The sequence below is a fragment of the Pangasianodon hypophthalmus genome, chromosome 27 (assembly GCF_027358585.1).
Source record: "Pangasianodon hypophthalmus isolate fPanHyp1 chromosome 27, fPanHyp1.pri, whole genome shotgun sequence".
NCBI classification, from domain to species: Eukaryota; Metazoa; Chordata; class Actinopteri; order Siluriformes; family Pangasiidae; genus Pangasianodon; species Pangasianodon hypophthalmus.
In genome coordinates, this window is record NC_069736.1 from 2,794,606 (window position 1) to 2,816,156 (window position 21,551).

A 21,551-nucleotide genomic window follows, 5' to 3' on the forward strand; every position below is an offset into this window, starting at 1 on the left:
TTTTCTCCAGACATACAGATTCAGTTTTTATGGATAAAAGGATTTGTTTTGGTCTCATCTAATTATGACACATAACTCCAGTGGCAGTTACAGTGATTCTTGGATCTGAAGTAGGGACATCAGCTGTTCTCGACCTACAGTTGTTTTTTTCATTATGGCCTTAATGAAATTAATTACTCACCTATCTGGCAATCTATGGCTTATTCTTAACCTCCTGGCAGAAGCAACCAAGTTTTGAGATAAAATAGCCTGGTACTTAGCAAAATTCGTTAAATCAATTTTCATTATTGACACAAGTCTTTCAGAACAGTCCTACAGAATCAGAGATCCACCACTGTATTTTACAGAGGGTTCAGGAGCTTTTCCATGGAAGAATTTCTTCTCTTTTTTTGTTTAAACATGAATAAAAAGTTTCATTTCGTTCTCATGTTACTATGATGCATAATTCCAGTTCCACTGACACTTGGATCTAAAGCCAGGTGCCATCCTTCATTTTTTTTCATTATGGCCCTAACTGCTCTTAATGAAATCCCTACCCATCTATGTTTTTTTATACCTGTAACTAATTTGAGAAATACTGACTGCCAGTGCTGCATTGACGTTGAAACTTTTTCTAATTTGACACTTGGTCCCATCCACATTCTCGCATTCATTTATCATCTGTTATCTCCGTGTTAATTTCAGTTGTGCTTTGCCTACTTTAATTTCGCTGTATCAAAAAGAGAAGGACAAGTCTTGATTCCATTTAAGCTTTCTTCTTAACATTCTTAGGAAGTATTTCTGCATAGTTGTCACCTCTGGCTTACTCATTATAAACTCACTCATTGCAAACTAAATCCAGGTTTCTGACTTTAACTCTTGTTAAAACACAATATTTAAAGACATTTGTCATAAACAAAAGTGTCAGTGCCACTTCTGGTTGGATAAACAGCATCTGATTCATCCAGTGTGACTCGGATGAAAGTACCCACCTATGGCGTGTCCTTTATCGCAGTTGAGCCGGATGCTTGGATGCAGGTTCCGTGGTAAAGCACACTGGCCCTTTATGTTTGGACAGATCTGGAAAGATCCAGTCCAGTTTCCATCCTTCCTGCAGCGGATCATGTTGGAGTGTGGACCCTGCTGTGTAGGCGGGACAATGCGGGCGTAATGTCATGAGACAGCAGATGTATCATATCACCTATCTAAAGGACAAATTACTGAAAGTTCTCAGACATTTTAATGCCGTGAAATTAAAAGGAGGCTTAATTGAATCATACTGGCGGAATGTTTTTGTGCGTCAGCTTCGGTGCGTGTGACCTGTACATGAAAACATTCAGGATTACATCTGGCGGAACGTTTGATTTTGTTTGTGCCATGCTGCAAATTCCACCATGAGGTCATCGGACATCAAAGGGGTGTTGCAGAGATGTTGCTGGCAAGGTCAGTCATCCAGCAGCCTGTGTTCCCCTTGCGTGCGTGTGTGTGTGTGAGTGATGAGGACATTTACTCAATCATTTTCCTGTTCTACGTTCTGAAACCAGAGCTCTTCACTCATTCGGTTAAATTAAACCAGATGGATAAATGCAGGGACAGACAGACACACAGAGGAAGCAAGGCAAAAGATAACTCGGTTATACTCATTTATCCCACAGCACTTTTGAATGCTGGATTCTGATTGGTCAGAAGGTGTTGATTATTAATGAGCTTGATCTAATATGTTATGTGTTTCTATTGTAATATACATACAGGGGCTTGTATGGTTGATGCGCCACATAAACTTTTTTTTAATGTGTAAGTGTTGATATTGTTAAGTTTATTTTGCAATTTTGGAAGGAGTCTCGAGTGACAGTGCTTGGTAACCGTCAGAAGTAAAGCTGTAACTTTAAGTTTTCCAACATGGGAAACTCTTCTGGACACAGAAGTTTACATTTTCTGGTTTCTCAGTAACATGACTGTGTGTTTTTATTTTATTTTATTAACTTCAAGAGACAGAAAAAAGCGTTATTTTTTTAAAGATGTTATCACATAAGTGATAAAAGTGATGTTTTGTGGACGTTCCACAACATTAACATACCTAACATTAACATACCTATAAATGGATAAAAAGTATGATGCATTGCTCGTTAATTAAAAAAAAAATTAATTACTGATAAATTGCTGTGGTATAAGAAGAATAAAACACTTCAGAACATGCTATTATGGGAAAATAATCAACTTTGGGGTGGTAAAACTCCAATTCATGTCTGCATCACACCACTCCATGATTATTTTCCTATAAGAGAGCACCCACTTCCTGTGTTGCCTGGAACGAGTTAAGGAAGAGAACGGTCACAACTGATCTGATTTGCTTGGAACTCATTACTTAACATCAATATTATTGATGCTCGACAGCCACATAAAAAAAAAGATAACTTGTACTGTGAGTGAGACAGAAAGGAAATGACGGACCTGCTTGCAGGGAGCAGATGCCTTCGCCGTGTTGTTGACAGAGTGGCACTGCAGCCAGCACGTGCTGTCGAATAGGAAGCCATCAGTGCAGTGGTACATGCCGTGGAAGACCGGCGGAGGTGGAGGACACATCACCGGTTCACATGATCCCTCCAGCCATCGGCCATCTTCTGTGCACTGAATCTTAAAAGCCCGCCTTTAATGAAAAAAAGAGGGTAAAAATGTGGGCATACAAACTGAGGGCAAAGTTTGAAAAGTATACAAAATGACCCTCTCTTGGATTTGACTATCAATATTACAACAAATATATGAGTCATTGTGCCACCAACGGTCAAGTATGGAGTGTTTCCAGTCTGGACAGTGATGGTAATTAGATTGAAAGTAAACAGTTTGACAGTGCCAGGTACCTCTTTGGCTTGTTGGAGGCATGGTAGCCAGGCTTGCACTTGTACTTGCAAAGTGAGCCCACTTTGAGACCAGTCTCGTTACAACGTTTGGTCTGCAAAACAGCGTTGGGGATGACGGGAGGAGCAGGACAACGCAGCTCACACAAGGCCTCCGGGAAGGACCACAAGCCATCCTCCATGCATGTCAGTGTGTTATTTGTTCCTACAGCAAGGTAAAAATTGTCCTGTAACACTGTTCCTCTGTGGGTAACAATTAATGGCTAATAAATGAGCAAGGATAGACTTTATCAGGACACACCACACCTATTATCCCAAATTGTTATTAATGCTAAGTCAATCTCCTGTTTGTTTACCCAAAAGTACTACCAGTAAATTAAAGCTAGTAAAGACCTGCTGCCATTCTTCACTTGAACCATGCTACCAGTCTCCACTAGCTAGCATCTACCCATTTACCATTAAGCGGTAGCCACAGTAGACATTTCTCACCCACAAGCTGAGCAGGTTCCCTGCACTGGAAGGTGCACTTCTTGCCATAGGTGGTACCCTCGGGAAAGTAGAAGTTGGCTGGGTGGACATGGTACTTGTCAGGGAGGCCACAGTCAACAGGCTCACAGGACACCTGCTTGTTCCACTTGCCATCTGTACAGGTGATGGTCACCATAGATCCTGACTACAGGGGGTAAACAGGGCAAGCAATACCAAGGATCATTACATGCTAAAGCAGAGGTATATAGAGAGTAGCCTGTTAAGAACCATTAGGAATCTCACAAGTCTCCAATTACTTTTTGGATTTTAGTGTCCTTTATCTTGGTAAGGATTTGGTTTTGAAAGGAGTAAGATTTCCTGATTAGTACAACAGTGGAGCTTTTGCCGAATTGCCTGGAGGATCATAAGTTGAAATCCACTGATGCCCAATTGTTAGAAACAATTACTTGAAGTACCATTTTAAATTGAATTTATGCATCAGCAGCCTCAGTGGACAAGCTGAGCAGGCATTTTGGTATAGAGGGTTATGGTAAACTGGGATGTTTGATGCTGCCCCGGCCCTCTCCAAGTGATCACTCAGTTTTCTTGACACTGGAGTGGAAGGACGCTGATGCCTCAGGGTGACCACATACCTGTTATACCTTTTGACTTTCCCTTTTCTATTATGCAGTCATAGCTCGTCCTGCCGGAATCCCTGTTTGCACTCCTACCATATAACCATCTTCATCTGTACTTATGATTAACCTTCTTGCTACTGTACATGATCTCACCTGGATTCTGTAGAGACTTGCACTTTCCCGTAACTGGTATGCCTATGACTCATATTCCTGCTGAGGTGTGAACATTATCATGCTGTACATGATCTCATTTGGATATGCTAGAGACTTGTGCTTCCTAAGAATTGTCCTATGCCATACATTTTGTATTCTTTAACTACAATCAGTACTGTTTCCCTTCTCTATATTACTGCATACTGTAAATATCCTACCATCCGGTGTCAACCAGAAGAGGATAGGTTCCCTTTTCAGTCTGGTTCCTCTCATGTTTTCTTTCTCAAGTTGTAACAGGGAGTTTTTCCTTGCCACTTTTACCCCTGGCTTGCTTATTAGGGATCTAAATCTACATCTGGATTTCTGTAAATCTGTTTTGTGACAATGCCTATAGAAGTTGGCAGGGTGGATATGGTACTTGTCAGGGAGGCCACAGACGATGGGCTTAACAAGAGTCTGTGGTTGGGAGTCAAAGAGACCATATTTGACCCTGGCTAGAAAGGAATTTTTTCTTCCAGATTGATCTGATCACTAGATCAGATCCTGTATACAGAATAAGACACGTAATGGTCTTTTCCAAACGTGTTTAGCTGTCCTATGATGTTGAATGAGCAGCAGTTTGAAAGGATGCAGTGGTTGGTTCCACATGTGTGGGAGAAGCACATGTTGTGGGCAGGAACTGGCTATGACTAAACTGGAGGGAAATTGGATAAAAAATGGACAAAACTCTTGAAGTTGTTATGGCTACTAGTGGGAGACTTTGCCAAACCGAATACGTAAAGTGTAACATGGAACTTGTAATGTTCAAGATGGTGAAAACTTGTGATACTCAGGAACAAGGTGGAAGCTTGTTCCTTGGGTTCTAAGGGTTCTAGTTTCCTAATGGAGTTATGCAACCTTGGAATCTTTTTTGACAGGAAATCCCTCTGTTGTACCTCTACACACAGAACTTTTAAAAGTTGCCCCAGAGAGACAAATAGAAGAACCTTTAAGCTCCTAGAAGCTTTTTTTCCTAAGGTATAAAGTAGTGTTGTGTAAAATGGTTTGTTTCAGGCTGCATAAAACTGTTCTCAAATCTCAAATATTTATGATTATCCATCTTCTAAAACATTGAAAAGTGCATCATCTGTTTACTACAACCACCATAAACTGCCATTAAGACTCAAAATCCACTGCTTGGGAGGCACAATGTTTTGAAATGTTCTCATTGACTGCATGTCATAGTTTGGAACTGATTTACATTACAGATGTATCAGATAACTACTGAAATATCATGAAAGTAAGTGCAAAGCAGGTCGCTGGTTAAACTTCAAAGAGGGAAAAGTTTCATTTCTAGAGTGATACATTTTTTTATAGTGGGAGATATCTGGTACATCTGGCTATTATGCCAGCGAACATTCCCATCCAAAAAGCCAGACACAACGGACTGTTTTGATCTAAACAGGTCAGCGTGTGGTTTAGATATCATTGTGAAAGAATGTTGGCTTCCGTTGCTCCACTGAAACACTGATATTCCAAAAATGCCCTGAACATCTGGTTACAAAGTGAAAATCATCTCTGGAGGCCTGCAGTATTAAACCTGGACTTTTCCATATTTATCCCTTTTCTTCCAGCTTCACCTTATTGTTACACCCACCCACAACTTATCTTTTAGTTCTTTGTGAGGAACTTTCAGAGGCAGATATGACACTGTACATCTACAGCTGTAGCCTGTTTACAATATATATATATATATATATATATATATATATATATATATATATATATATATATATATATATATATATATATATATATATATCACTTGCCTCATATAATTTTAAACATTGGGTAAAAGAAGCCTGGCCCAATCCGATCATCATCTTGACAACCTCAAGAAAAGAATAGTCTCTAAACCAGTGGTCACCAACCCTGTTCCCAGAGATCTACCTCCCTGAAGACTTCAGCTCCAACCATAATCTTGCCCACCAGGAAGAGGGTGACCACTGCTCTAAACCAAATAAAGTACATCACAAAAACAACCTAAAAAATTAAGTCCTTTTTCTGGATTTGGGTTTTAATCTCAAGGATGTTTCACCTGTTCTTTACCATACACACGTGTTTTGACTATGCTGTTCATTACAATCTGTATTTGTTCCAGTGTAAATTGTAATTGAAGATGATATAACAAAAATCTTTATATGTTCTAAAATAGCAGGGACAATCTGTATTTACGATTTACAATTTTACCTTCCGAGCTGAACCTTATCACCATCCATCACTTCCAGATTTATGTTACAATTTTGAGAAGCGGAACTTGTTCAAGATGGCTGACCCAATAATGTTCAGATACACCACTTATTTTTTATACATTTCAATAATAACAATGCAATGGGTAGCGCTGCTGCCTCACAGTTACAGAGTCTGTGGTTCGATCCTGACCTCAGGTTGCTGTCTGTTCATCCAGGGAGTATTCATATCTCTCGCCTAGTTTTCCAGGAATAGACTATAGCATTTACTCAGGATCAGTAAACGAATGAATGCATCTTAAACCACATCAGCAAGATTGCATAATTTTAATTAATATCCTCATGTGGTTTGAGGAGTGTGTAGGAATGTTCTTATAGAAAAAATCTTGATTCCTTGTTAACTATATTAGCTTCCTAGCTGCATCAAACACCATACATATGTAACTTTGCTGCTCAATTACATCTGGGATGAGTAAAAAATTCTGCTTAAATAAAAATTTTATTCTGCTTCTCTTTAACAATTCATTTTTACATCAAAATGTATCTTTCATTGTCTAGTAGTATGAAAACAGTACTACTTAAAGTGGTAAGCCTGGACATATGGATTAATTTTGAAGTTCTACTCAAATTTGATGAGATTGGATGAGTTGCAAAATGTCAACATTATTAATCGCCTAGACTTACAACATGGATGACTGAAAATCTTTATAGACATATTTTATAAAGCTTTATTAGCCGGCCTGTTTGATGTTTTGAACCATTGTTCATTTAGGCCTTCTTTGATTTATATTTAAAAAAAAAAAAAACATTTTATGCACCTAATAGTCTGGATACCATTGAAATTCGGTAACTTCTGATAAAGCTTTAACATTTAATATTCATGTCTCCTTGCCAGAAAATGACTATTTACAGCACAGCAATCCCCACAAAAAACCACAGACTGCTAACGTTTATGTGCGGCAGCCGCTGAATTATGTTGAGCATAACATTAGCTCATAAATACCAAACTCAAATCTCATAGCCATCACGGAATAAAAGCTGGGGGTGAACACAGTTTCAGTCCGAGAACAATATAAGCAAATTTGAATAACCTCACTGCGGTAATATTGTCCAAGAAATATATCAAAGGAGACGCGTAATCAGAAAAACACACATTAATCATCGTTTTCATAGTTTTGGACAGCTGTGTATTTTTGTATCAACAAAGGATTTTTTTTCCTAGTAACTGATAACAGGTTTCTGAATCTTTATGGCTGTGCCATAAGCTAACATTCTCATAGGAACTGATCTGAAATGTTGCATAGAGCAAGTGTCTTGAATTAAACATGCATGTCTTTACAGAGTTTCCAGCCCACGCCAATGAAGGAAAGTCTGTTTGAATGGTGGAAAGGTAGTAAGCACTTTATTTATATCTGTGGGCTTCATAAATGAAAGAATATTTTTTGTCAAATGAGTAGAAATTTTATAATTCTCACAGTGAGTAGATATTTGCCAAGCCAAGAATCATATAGCTAGCTAATAGCTAGCTAACGTTAACTAGCTTGAGTTTTACTTTGTGATGCTAACAAGCCGCCAGGCAATCTCATATTACATCCTTTTAGTGTCAGTCCCAATGCTCTTGTATACAGTATATGCTAACAACTTACAAATCATTAGCAAGATATCAAACAAAAAATTAGGTAGCTTAAATGGCTCGCTAATTTCAGCTTTATAACATTAGCTAACAGTTTATTCCCCAGTAGTGGCCTTCTCTTAAGAGTGGCTTCAAAAGTCTAAAAATTTAACTTTTTATTGCTAACAAAGTCCTAACAAAGAGACGAAGTTGCATTAAAGGTTACATTTAAGATTATGTTGTAATGGCAATTTCAAAATACTGTTCCTTTGAAAATACTGATTCACAATAATGCTTTGTAATGTTTCTTCATTTCAGGTTTCTACTCACTTTTTCTGGCCCAGACATGAGCTCCACCCCAGCTGAAGTAGCCGGGAAAGTTGGTCAGCTCCACAATTTTTTTTTTTTTTTTTTTCACGAAAGACAAAAATGTAATGTTTGGCAGAGGAGATGGGGGTTGGTTAGCTGGAGCAAGAAAGCTTCATAATTTTATATACGATTTGTATTCATATTGTGGACAGAAGAGGGAGCTAAAAAAATTATAAACTGCCCCTTTAGCACCAAGGTTTTATAACCACACATGCTTGATTTTTCAAAATTTGCTGTCTTGTTTTTGGTTTTGTTGTCATGTTTCCAAGTTTTTACAGAATTTACTGTTATGTTTCTGAATTTACTGTTTTGATTTTTGCTTGTATATCATGTTTCAAAACATTTACAGAATTTTCTGTCATGATTTTTACTTTGCTGCTGGGTTTCAAAATTTTTTAAGAATTTGCAGTTGCATTTCTGAATTTTTACAGAATTTCCAAATTTTTATAGAGTTTGCTGTTGGTTTTCTGAATTTGCTGTCTTGTTTTTTGTTTAGCTATTGCATTTTGTTTTGTTAAAGTGTTTTGGACTTATGGGCCACTTATGGGAAAAAAACAAGCATGCAGGTACATACACACACATTTATCTAAGCAGTGTGTGAAGCTACATATGCAATAGCAGTAGTAGGGGAGTATTCTCTCCAGAATATTAGATTATATCTGCCTTTAGGCATTATATGTGTGTTAGTGTTGTGCTGTGGGAGAACAGCAGGAATCATGTAACATCTCTTTCCCCTATCTATCATGCGCATCTATTTGATTTCCCATTGCTCAGCTCTGACCCGACTGTCTGTCAGTGCGAGATTTGGTTTCTGATGGTTTTCTGTGGGCTTATTGGCTACAAACCACTGTCAGGGACACTTTAGTGCGCCTAACGGATGAGTCTTACATGCTAAACACTGCTTTCTCTTGTAAAAAGAAACAGACGCAGGTAAATGTGTGTGTGCGTGCACCCATGAACGCACACACAGATGCACGCACATACAAACAAACTCATAACAAACGCACATAAAACACCAGGATCCTGGCAGTTAATGTCCAGCCAAAGGCAGAACTAGGAAAAAAAACACAGTCACATTAAAAAGACGGTGTTTGTGTGAAAGGAGTTTCCTCCTCTTTTTTTTCCCTTTTTAGTTTTATTTACAGTTGAGGTTTCTGCTCCTCTCTGCTGGATAGTGTGTCTAATTCAAGCCAGGCATCTCCACAGCACATCTGCTAAAGCAGAGCCCAACAAAATACCGAATTCATCACAAGCCTTCACTTTACACGATTCTTTTAGCTCCTTTATCTTATGGATGCACCTAAACAGCGATCAGACGCTTGGTGGCTAAGAATCATCAGAAGCTTGTGAGTTCCAATCCTAGCCCTTATAGGAACGTTTTGGGAAAAAATGTAGGGATTTTTCCACTTACTTGATATGAGGAACAAAACATAAGAGTTTTGCTGATACAGACAAATAACCAACAACTATGTAACTGTTACCACCCTGTTGTTGATTATTTTCCTATAACAGCACATTCTTAAGTGTTTTATTCCTCTTATACGACAGCAATTTGCCAACAATTCCATTTTTTTTTATTTATCAAGGAATGACACATTCTAGAAAGTGTAAAGACTTTCTTCTGGTGGAAAACTTACTGTTACAAAGCACTGACACTGGAGACTCCTTACATAAATGTTAAATAAATGTGTCTGGAACTACTGTCACCGCTCTCGCTCTCACATATACGTTTAGACTTCCTTAGATGCAGCAGAAGATTGGATTTGCTTTTAGCAGCAGTGAAATACATCAATAAACCTTCAAATAAACTACCACAAGCTCTAGCATTTCCCAGATCGCCATCACCATGGCGCCCCCCCCAACACACACACACACACACACACACACACACAACAACAACAACACCACCAACAACAACAACTATAGGCTCAAACTCTAAAGCAGCTTTTGGTGAGCAGTTGAGTTAATAGTCCATGGAAGACCTCATACAGACAATACTAACCTTTCTCTGAGCTAGAGAGGGATAATGGTGGTACCAACATTAAAAGAAATCAAATAAAATTACGGAAATAAAAAAAACGGAAGGATGATAGGAACAAAGATGCGAGTCAAAGAGTGAAAGAATTTTTTTTTTTATATCTAAAACAAACAGCAGGAGACCTAAAGCCCTTACAGACAAATGGAATACAGTTTTCCTTCCACCAAAAAAAGCAAACTGTAATAATAAAACATCTTGTTGGTATCAGAGTGCACAAACTTTTGCATTCAACTATACAGGTCCACTGTGGCTGATACTGAGAAAGTCCTCCATATGACGCCAAAAGCTCAGCATAATTGATAATTTGCTCAGTTTACTAGGCCTGGGCCTCCATGTGATGGCAGATGTAATCTCCCCACCACAGCGCAGTTGCACATTTGCATGTCCAGGGGAAAGTGGAATTAGCATGTTTCCCACACCGGTTATCCATCAAACATCTGAGAAAAGGGTTTACATGGAGAAAACAAAAACAACGGTGTACCCACGCTCTCTCTCTTTCACGCACACACATATTCGCATGCACTGACACACACACACAAACAAGTGGAGAGAACAGAACAGATGTTTTTGCAGATACAATGATCTAAAAGAGTTCCTGGAAACCCGTCTGACACAAGTGGAGCGAGTCTGCAATTCCCTAATGAAGCAAGATGATGAGATGGAGCTTGACGTCGGTCTCATCTTTCACTCTTTCCGTGCTGATGCTGCAATCTTGTACGGGCACACACATACGTGCCACACACAACACAGGGCCTGGTGCGTCCTGTTTTTCCTCAGGGTCATTAAAATGTAACTTGGATTAGTTTCAGTAAGGGTGCATAGGTGAACAAAACAAACGTCTTTATAAAATGATAGAGTAGACAAGTGTTGCTCTTGCATGTATGTGTGCTGTGCTGTTCGCTCAGTTGTGTTAATACTGCACACACTGCTAGCTGTGGAACAAGTCCGACTAGGGTCTTCGTTTTTGACACGCCACATTTAAAGGAGAGGTAGTTTTGTCAACAATGTGTATCCAAAGCTAGCTAGTGATACAGAGTTAGATACGTAGTGATACAGTTTCGGAATAGGGCTCTACAGCATGCAGAAACTTTGACCAATCCCACACACTCCCGCAGGAAATTTTTACCAACCCCACTTGCTCCCATAGACACACTTAACCAGACCTGGTCCTTCCCACAGAAAGTCTGACCAATCCCACCAGTTCCTGCAGAAAATTTGACCAATCCTACACACTCCCTCAGGAAATTTTACCAATTCCACCCACTCTTGCAGACACTCTTGATCAAACCTGGCCTTCCCACAGAAAGTTTGCCCAATCCCAGACACCCCTGCAGAAAATTTGACCAATCCCACTGGCTCCCAAAGGAAATTTGACCAATCCTACTCACTCCCACAGAAAATTTCAACAATCCCATTGTCTCCCTCAGACACACTTGACCTATTCTGGCACTTCCCACATAAAGTACCAATCCTAGATGCTCCTACAAAATTCTGCCTAATCCCACCTGCTTCCATAATTATTATTTTTGTAATAACTATGGAAATATAAACAAATAAAAAAATCATTTACTGAATATCAATGACTGAACATAGAATCAGGCAGTTTGCCATGTACAACATGCTCCCATGTTAACGTACATAGATTTTCTTTGTCCCGCAAGTTTCATATCTAATCTCCTGTTCCTGCCCATAACTGCCCATTCCTGTGACATCTCTGATGCACACCCCCAAATGATGTTCTGACTAATCAGACTGCATTTCCTTTTCAAAATGACATTGCCATCAGTCAAGCATTTTGAATAAAAAATAATGCTCCACTTCTGGTACAATTTCTTTTTCTGTTTTGTACAATGTACTTTATACAGAGATTTTCACCCCCCATGTTTTCCGCATGAACAAATGAAAACGTATTTATTGTTTTTGTAATACACAGGTGAATATGAAGAATATGTGTACTATTCAAAATCAACAGAAAATCATCTCTCAGTCTGGGACCTAATTATTAGCAGACAGAATTTTAATAGGGATTTCAAGAAGAATGAGGAAGCTGATATTATAAATGAGAGTATCCAAAATGCTGCTTTGATACCAAAGATGTTGGATGCAGTCATGGTGGACCTAAAATTTACTAGCGAAATTTACATCACATTCAGAAAGGTAGATGCTTGCTTTTTTTTTTTTTTTTTTATTAACTTTCAAACTTATGTATGTCATTTTAACAGAGTTTCCGCACTGTTTGACCCTAACACACTAAATGTCTAAATGTCATGTTACTGCAGTATAAATTTACACACACACACACACACACACATATATATATATATATATATATATATATATATATATATATATATATATATATATATATATATATATATATATATATATATATATATATTTAGATATAAACGTGTGTGTGTGTGTGCTGGGGCTTTGCTTAGTTTGTGTATGGAGCTTAGGGAGCATGGCTGGAGGGGGGCCGAGTGTTTAAGGCCACTGCTAACCACTTCCACATGAGGCTCCTCGGTGCACGTAAAAAGTTGTTGAGGTGCCGCTCTATAATGTTAATGGCTGTCGAGAACGCGGGGGCTCTCGGCAAAGGGGGTCAGCTGGAATGCACACGCTCATTCATCCGCTCTCTCTCTCTCACTCACTCTTTTTTCTCTCTTTCTGGTTGTTTTATCCAGACTTTTCTTGGGGCCAGACGGCGGAGACGAAACTGACAAGCAGACTATACAGTAGCTCTGTCTTTTCTTACACACTGGAGAGACGATGTTCTCTCTCTCTCTTTCTCTCTGTTCTCAGCCGTGTGCGTACCTGGCTCTTGATGAGGTCATCGTCCCGGTGGATCTGCAGCACGTAGCCACTGTTGCATGTGACAGTGCATCGGGCGCCGTTGAAAAAGCCGCCGCTACATCGCAGCTCTGCATTGCGGACCTTCGGCTCCTGGCAGTCGATGGCCTCGCAGGAGTAATGAACACAACTGGGGGGAGATAGAAAGAAAGAGAGAGAGAGAGAGAGAGATAAGGGAAAGAAAAGAGATACAGAGAAAGAGAGAGACAGAGAGTGAGAAAGAGAGAGGCTGTTGCACACAAACTGCACTACGTCATCCTCCAGACGGCCCGGAGGACTAACAGTGGAATACTACATGTCACATTCAACTCCGGCGAGACACACACACCGCGGTCAACCTGACATTAATCTTCATTACTTTGGCAACAAAGCCGCAGGGAGGGAGCTGCAGTATAAATAGAATGTGCTTGGCCCACTCTTTCCACTCTGGAGCTAAACAAATGAGACCTCACGAGCACCACAATAGAAGCGGAGTTGATCGTAGCGGCTCGACCGGGACCCGTGTCCGAGAGAGAGGTTTTGGGACACTAACTTGATATGCTTTGGTCAAGGAATCAACTGTAATTCTTGTCAAACCTGAAAAAGTAAAACATCAGACTTGGATGTGTTACATATTCGTCACGCACACACACAAGCAAGCAAACCACATTCACATTCACTTCTTCCCCACACAGACAAATAAAGAACGTTTTAATCATTAACACATGCCTCGGCGCTGATTGGATCAACATGGGAGAAAGTGAAACGGATTGAAATGAGGACAAACAAACAGCAGATATGGTTCTCTTTTACAAATCAATAGGAAGGCTTATAAAATTCAAACTAATCATTTGTTAGTGACATGATGTCAAGTCTACTCATTCAAAAACATCTCCAAATATGATGGACGCATGTGATGAGTGGGTTTTCTTTTTTTTTTTTTAAAACCTCTACTCCATAAATTGCTCATAAACTCTCATTTGCAGTGAAAACTGGACAAAGCTAGACAACTCGAAGGCTAAAAACAGGACAGAGGAGCAAATCCAAATGGATTGCCGAAGCAGCAAATGTTTAGCTGACCAAGTGATATTGTGGTCAATTGTGAGGACATTTGAACTATAATTTCCAAAAGCAAAGAGCCGCTACTAGAAAAAACTGACAAAAAATAGTTTCGCGTACCAATCCGGTTTCATATACAGACACACTATCTGGCCAAAATTATGTAGACACCTGTCATCACACATATATGTGGGTCTTTCCCAAACTCTTGCCACAAAGCTCGAAGCACATAATTGTCTTTGAATTATTAAGATTTTCCTTCACTGGAACTAAGAGGCCCAAACCTGTTCCAGCCCGACAATGCCCCTGTGCACAAAGCGAGCTCCATGAAGACATGGTTTGCCAAGGTTGGAGTGGAAGAACTTGAATGTCCTGCACAGAGCCCTGACCTCAACCCCACTGAACACCTTTAAAATGAACTGGAATGCAGACTGTACACCAGGCCTCCTCGCTCATCATCAGTGCCTGAACGCACTAATGTTCTTGTGGATGAATGGGCACAAATCTTTGTTGTTCTGCATATACTGTTCTGTGTACTTTATTGTCTTACACTCTTCTCACACTGTTGTGTATTTGCACTTTATATAGTCTTGTGTACTATACGACTGTATTGTTCTGTGCTGCACCATGGTCCTTGAGAAACGACATTTCGTTCCAATGTATACAAGCTACTCTATATAGAGGAATGACAATAAAAACCTCTTGACTTGACTTCAAATCCACACAGCCATGCTCCAAAATCTAGTGGAAAACCTTTATTTTACTATATTTTACTCGTTTATAGTTACATATGCAATGTCTGCGAAAAAAAATTGTTTCTTGTTATCACCCATATAACGTACTGTATATAGCAGCTATAAACATTGTTTCAATAGACGGTCTTTTTTCTCTCTCTTAAAGTTAATGCGAAAAAACAATGCAGCTTGTCACGGTTACTTGGAAACTGCAAAGTTTAAAGAGATGAAGACTTGCAGCTTAATCTCTGACTGGTACAAAGCATTGACAATGGAGACTCTTTGCGGAAATGTTAAACATCTCCTTAAAGAAAACTTCATCATATCAATGGCACACTTTTTTACTATGTTTATGTGGAGTGTCCGTCTTGTGTAAGTTGTTACTGTACAAACAGTAAGGTATTACAATGAAAATTAATCAACATTTGATTAATCTGACCAATCAGAATAGAGAATTCAGTAGTACTGTGGTATAAACTGGTTTAATAACTACTACTAGCAATTTTTAAACATACACAAAGAGGACCCAGTTTCCCATAAGATTTGTAAAGTTAAAAGAGATTCAAATTGATGCTCGCTCGACCATTTAACAATGATCTTTTCTGAAAACTCGGCCCAGCTTTTCCAATCCACCAAATGGTTTTGAAGACTACATGTTTGGCTCTACCCTTGCAACAGCAGTGATATACAGCATCAATAAATCTCACACTGGGAGTCCTGCAAAGATTTTGACTTGTTTGAAATGTTTTTATAGTCACCTATATCATGATACATATTACGTTAAGTTTGTAGCTTGAACTATAATGGAGGTCGAACAGGAACCGAACAACAGACGTGTACATGCAGGTGTGTCAGTCAAAGTTCTTCCAGCTGTTCAGCGATAATTGAGTACTCTAGATATCAAAGTGGGATAAGTCGGAACTCTTTCTGACAGCTGATCCAATCTCCTAACCGCAGTGCAGACGAGATTTAATTACAAACATGATTGTCCAGAAGAAATATGAACCTATGAAAAAAAAAAAAAAAAGTGGACCACTCTTTTGGGGATTCAAAGAATTTTCTCGATCTGAAACACTGGTCAAAAATTGCAATGCTTGTTCCAAAAGGTGAAAATGGGATTGTGCTGATCTAGTAACCAACAAACTGGCAGCTCGTTTGAAAACTACCAGTGTTTATGCACTGAACGACATCTTGAGTGTTTAAACTTGCAACATCTTGAGCAATTTAAACTGATTATGTCTACTTACTCTCATACAGAAAACCTTCTCTGAAGCCCGGCACCCAAGCAAAGAGCAGCGGAGGAAAGAACAAAACACATTCCTACACTGCATCCAAATATGTGAGGCAGCGCCAGAGCTTTTGTTTGAAAGGCGTTGAGTGCCGAAAAATGGGATAGAGCACACAAAAGCGAGCCATTATAATGACCCCCGTTGTTAACAGCACTGGGAACAGGGGACTTGGTGTTTTGTAGAGGTAGAAGGATTACGGGAAATGCAGTGCCGTTGGCAGCAAGTCCTCGACTGCCTCCAAGTACGACGCAAAAAAAAAAGATGCAGAGGCCAAAAAAACCCAGAGCACAGGATCATAGATTATATTTGAGTTTGTGTTTGTGTTTCTGTGCGTGTGTGTGTTTGTGTTTGTGTTTCGGTGTGTGTGCATGCATTATAATCATGCCAATGAACCACTCTATAAAGCAAACCGAAAAGGGACTGACACAAATCACCATTGTCAATATAAGAAGTGACCCTTTCCAGCATTTGCAAATTACTTTTGGCCTAAAATTTATGAGGCGGTATAGTACTCACCCCCACTTAAGCTGAGCAAGATGGAACGAGATGTCTCCTTTAACTGAACAAAAAATGGTCTCACTTAAAATACTGCATCATCCCAGCATCATCCCATAACGCAATGAAATTACATTTATTTGCAATCTTGATTTAGCCTTTACAGCTCTGGGGCTAATTGATATAAACATACTGCCTTTCGCTTTTACCAGTTTACCCGTTTTCAAGACTGAAAAATGAAGGCAGATGGAAAGAGTCTTAGGTTGTTTTAGTGAAGTGTGAAATGTCTCGTGCTGGAACTGTGCGAGGACTGGTGCTGGATCGCATGGCTAAAAATCTTCTTATGAGGATTTGCAGGTGTTCCTCCACGAGGCTATTGCATGCGTCCAAAAAAAAGCCGTTCTTCACGACTTGAACATGGGTACCAAAGGAAAATGATTGCTGTTTTTTTTAAACGGATGAAACCTAGTGCCTTCTATCTTGCAAACCTGCACGCACAAGGGAATTGTGCAACTCCACAGTTCCAAAGGAATTCTTCTACATGATGGCATAACTCCCCCAAACAAGCCCAGAATCAGTCCTGAGTTAGAACTCAAGTATTCATGCCAAATATTAAAACTCTTTTAATATTTGAGGAATACAATTAACACACCCTCAATTTACCCTAAGCACATGTTTTTTAGAATGGTGAAATATCTGAGAAAACTGAGGAAAGCTTTTCAGGCTTTTTACAGACACTTTAGGAGACCCTTGAACTCACCTTTGGCCCATGGGGTTATAGATCTCATTGCTCTGGCAGCTGCTGATGGTGATAGGGTCGAAGAACTGGAAGGAACGTAGACCAACACCAGAGATGGCCACCAACGGGCAGCGGAAGATCAGGAGGATAGCCTTGGTGTGGTAGAAAGCCATGCTGAGGTCATGACTCACGGGGATCACCAGCGGGTTGGTGCGGCAGCTCAGGCGCCAGTTGCCTGAGGAGATGGGGATGATGGTTTATTTGACATCTACCATCGTTACCAAATAAATACATAAATACACAACAATTGATATGATTCCGAGGTCCAAAAAGAATCCATGTTTTGGTAAGGTAAGGACCTTCAGAAAGTTAACTGAAACCGTAAAAAAAACTATTTCAGAAGTTCAGAAACTTTCTGTAACTTTCCAATCAGTGTTAATGATTTCATTCTTTACACACCTAAGCTATGGATCTTGTCCTTGGTGTCCACCAGCTGCACAGAGATGTTGCATTGTGTCTGATGTTGGACCGAGTCAAAAATAGTTGTCCCATCTGCCGCCAAGTGGATAATGACGGCTGTGGCAACCATTGGGTGCGAGAAATAGGCCTGTGAACGGACACGTTACAGTGGTTGATTATTTTCCCATAACAGTGCATCCTATAGTATTATTCCACTTATACTTCAGAAATTTGCACAATTTTTACTGTTATCACTTATAGCAGCTATTAACAGTCATTCCATCACCGTACACTGTACATTTGTTGTTACTATAGAAACAATAATGTATTAGAATGAGCTACTGTCAGAGCTGCTGTTTTAGAGAATAAATCACCTATATAAACACCTTCTGATCAATCAGAATCAGGAATTGAACACAATTCAACTCTTCTCTTGAACACATTTCTTCATTGCTACTCATTACTAACGGGAAGGTGAGTGAAGGATGGCAAATTCACCTTCAGCCAGTATGGGCGATACCAGGAAACGCGGTGGGCTTCGCGACAAGGAAACCAGGCATACTGGGAAATGCCATGAGACAAGTCATACACCTTGGACTGGCAGGTCTGCGGAGGGAAAAATGGCAGCAGATTAAAAATAATGCTTTCAAAATTCCAAAATCTGTGAAAAGTGCACCAAATGGTTAGTTCCTCCCACAAGTGACATTTGAATTTTCTCAATTCTATGCAAGTTAGGTATGACACAGTAAAGTGACAAATCCAAGCAACTGGCTCAAATGATTCCTGGGAACGATCCTACTGCATGAGTGGTCTGACATTTCTTCACTTACCTGCTCAAAACTTGAGTTCCTACCTGCAATTAGTTCAGAGTTTCACACTAATTAGTGTGTTATTTAATTTGTGTTTAACTAGTTAGCTTTAGAAGCTGTATATACCTACTGCTGTTTCTCATTGGAACTAAAAAACGCTGGACAGACCATGGACAACAGTAGCAGTCCTTACACTAGCAAAAGAGGCAAACTACAAGACACAAGTGAATTGTCACCTGCTAGTATGAATGTAGGATAAGTGCTAATAATACATAGCTCCAAAACTATAAATCATGATTCCTAAATCCACATGTTTTCTCTTCTCCTTCCACCTAACTCCCTTTTTTTGACTGACATCGACATTGGAATCACATCAACCAGATGCAGGCTCATAGGCTATAACTGCTTCCACACTTCTCTTGAACTGTCATATTTTTTTATTTTCCTCCTCCTCCCGTGAAATTATTTTGAAGTTGCATGCTAAAGCGCCAACCAGGAATCCTTGTAGCTTGGAGGGCAGACAAGGCCAGCCACATTAAAACAAAGTAATATGAGACAGTCCTGCTAGGATCATAGTGCTGTTTTGCTGATTGGGGTTTAAAGTGAACAGGTGAGATGTGTCTGTGGTTTAGATAATCAGCTGAGCTGGTGTCTGAATCTGCATTCTGAAAAACACGGAAAGGAAAAGATAAAGGTGGGATCGTTGTTGCACAAAGTATAAACAGAACTCATGAAAACTTCAAAATTTTAGTGTTTTGCTTTGTGTGTGTGTTTTGCTGCTGCTTCTCACCAGACTTTTCTTTTTTATTATGTTTATTCTTTTTTCTTGCATTTGTATGTTGCATGTTAGCATCTGTTTTCTTTTTTATTTGGTTATTTGTCCACTTGTCTGCTGGATGGCAGTTGTGGCTGAGCAGCTTTTTTCCCAGTGTACACATAGAAAAAAAACAACAAGGACACTTTTCCACTGTTTTGACTTTTCCACTGAACCAATGAAATTGGATATTAGTTATCTGAGCTTTAAACTTATCGGAGTAATCTGAGCACAAACATCCCAGATAAAACCCAGTCCTATCTGCCTCACAGATCTGTTGTGACTGATATGAAGAGATGCTTCAAAAGACCTGAAGGTTGAGACAAGGTGGAAAGCCAGTCCCAGGCTGTCTTTTTTTTACCACCAGTGGGTTGCGCTACTTCAATGTGTTCCTCTGAGCCTACAAGCATAAACCCAACCAACTTGGGTGTATAAACTCATTAAAGGTCTTCACATGACCACCATCACCACCAGCACCTCCCCAAATTGCTGTTATATAATTGCCGCGTCTCCTACTGTACAAGAACCTCCAAATGGAGTTGTCATTATTTTGATTTGGTTGTTAAGGAGAGTAAATAAATCCAGACCCCCACCCACCAGGTCTGGGAGGAAGCCTGCCCAGAAGCAGGGAGAGGAAGTCTCCCCATAGACAGCATTCCAGCCCTGTGACATCACTACTAAACCACAACACAGCAGCCAAAGCAAGGTCTAACACAAGCAACACACGGGGGAAAATAAACCAATAAAACAAATGATGTACAATAAATCATCAGAAACCACAAGTTGCAAGAATGCAATGGGCGGTAGTAAAGTAGAAAAAAAAAGAGGGTGGAAGAAACAGCACACTAAATGTTGCGAGCTTGTTAAGGCTTGTTCGTTTTGGTGAGAAACGGCTACCGAGACCTGCCAAGAGCAATCAAGTTACATCGCTTGATTAGAACACGGAGGCACGAGATGAATTCCCGTAATACTGCACGGGCACAAATTCATTCTGCAAATATGCAAAAATGACCACTGACACAGAAAACTTGACAGAAGTTACTAAAAAGTTGAAGACAGCTCAGTAGGCTTTGCCTCACATAATGAAACCAGATTTTTTACTCCATGTCCCACATCCTACAGCAATGTTTCTCTTCATCGGATTGGTCAACAAACCCAAACCTTGGAAGAACATCGCTCAAGTATGGTGTGCATCCACCATGGACCACATGGATCTCGGCGCGACTGGATGTTTTGAAGTTAATTATAAGCAAATATCCTCCAGCGTTCACTCCTGAAAACAAAGTCCGCCTGGAATGGCTTGACGATTGCTTCCAAGATGCAATTCAGACCAGCTGTGAAGTTTTAGGAAGGAGGGGTTTCTCATACACTCCCCTTTATCACCCGTACAATACAGACCAGCACACACAGGTTATCCTTGTCTTCAGACTCAAGATTTTGTTAGTAAATCAAGATAAAAGAGACCGAAGACCTTGAGAGCTGACCTCCAATAGCATTTTCCTCATCTGTCTGAATGTCAGACCTGCTAACTAAGGTTTGGCAATATGACTATATAATATTGATATTAGGATAAGTTATGTCACAATATGCTTTACTGAGATACTCTGAATATTGTGGTTAGGAAATTTTTTAATAATGACTGGAAGCAGCAAATGATCTAATCTAAAATTAATCTTTTGAAAAATGTTAATCGTATGACAGATTTTTCTTAATTTTTTTCCTCCTTCAGGAATTCAGTGTAAAATATAAATATTTTTATTTATATTTAATAATTTCTGAATAAAAATGTTAAAAAAAATTTGTAAACATTATAAATTACCATCAAACATTCTTTAATGCAGCACTACTGTTTTGCTGACTTTTTGTTATCCTTCCTTTTTTTTCTCTATTTCAGCTGAAAAAGTGCCATTTTTGTTCATTTATGACCAAAAGTTTTCAGTGATGTCCCTAATAATATCTAAGTCAAACATACATTCATATA

At 39.5% G+C, this 21,551-nt stretch overlaps 1 protein-coding gene across 2 annotated transcripts in view; it reads right to left on the minus strand.

Moving 5' to 3' along the window:
- pappaa (pregnancy-associated plasma protein A, pappalysin 1a) overlaps positions 1–21,551 on the minus strand; it is an 89,828-nt gene that overhangs the window by 19,364 nt on the left and 48,913 nt on the right. Inside the window, exons 12-19 of one of the 2 annotated variants that reach the window (XM_026921941.3) lie at positions 18,446–18,553; positions 17,948–18,095; positions 17,510–17,723; positions 13,158–13,323; positions 3,324–3,507; positions 2,838–3,039; positions 2,431–2,626; positions 972–1,119 (exon numbers count right to left, since the gene is read on the minus strand). In XM_026921941.3, the coding sequence (XP_026777742.1) occupies positions 972–1,119; positions 2,431–2,626; positions 2,838–3,039; positions 3,324–3,507; positions 13,158–13,323; positions 17,510–17,723; positions 17,948–18,095; positions 18,446–18,553 (1,366 nt within the window). Of the gene's footprint in view, positions 1–971; positions 1,123–2,430; positions 2,627–2,837; positions 3,040–3,323; positions 3,508–13,157; positions 13,324–17,509; positions 17,724–17,947; positions 18,096–18,445; positions 18,554–21,551 lie in introns of both variants that reach the window. The other variant, XM_026921940.3, reaches the window with a different exon arrangement.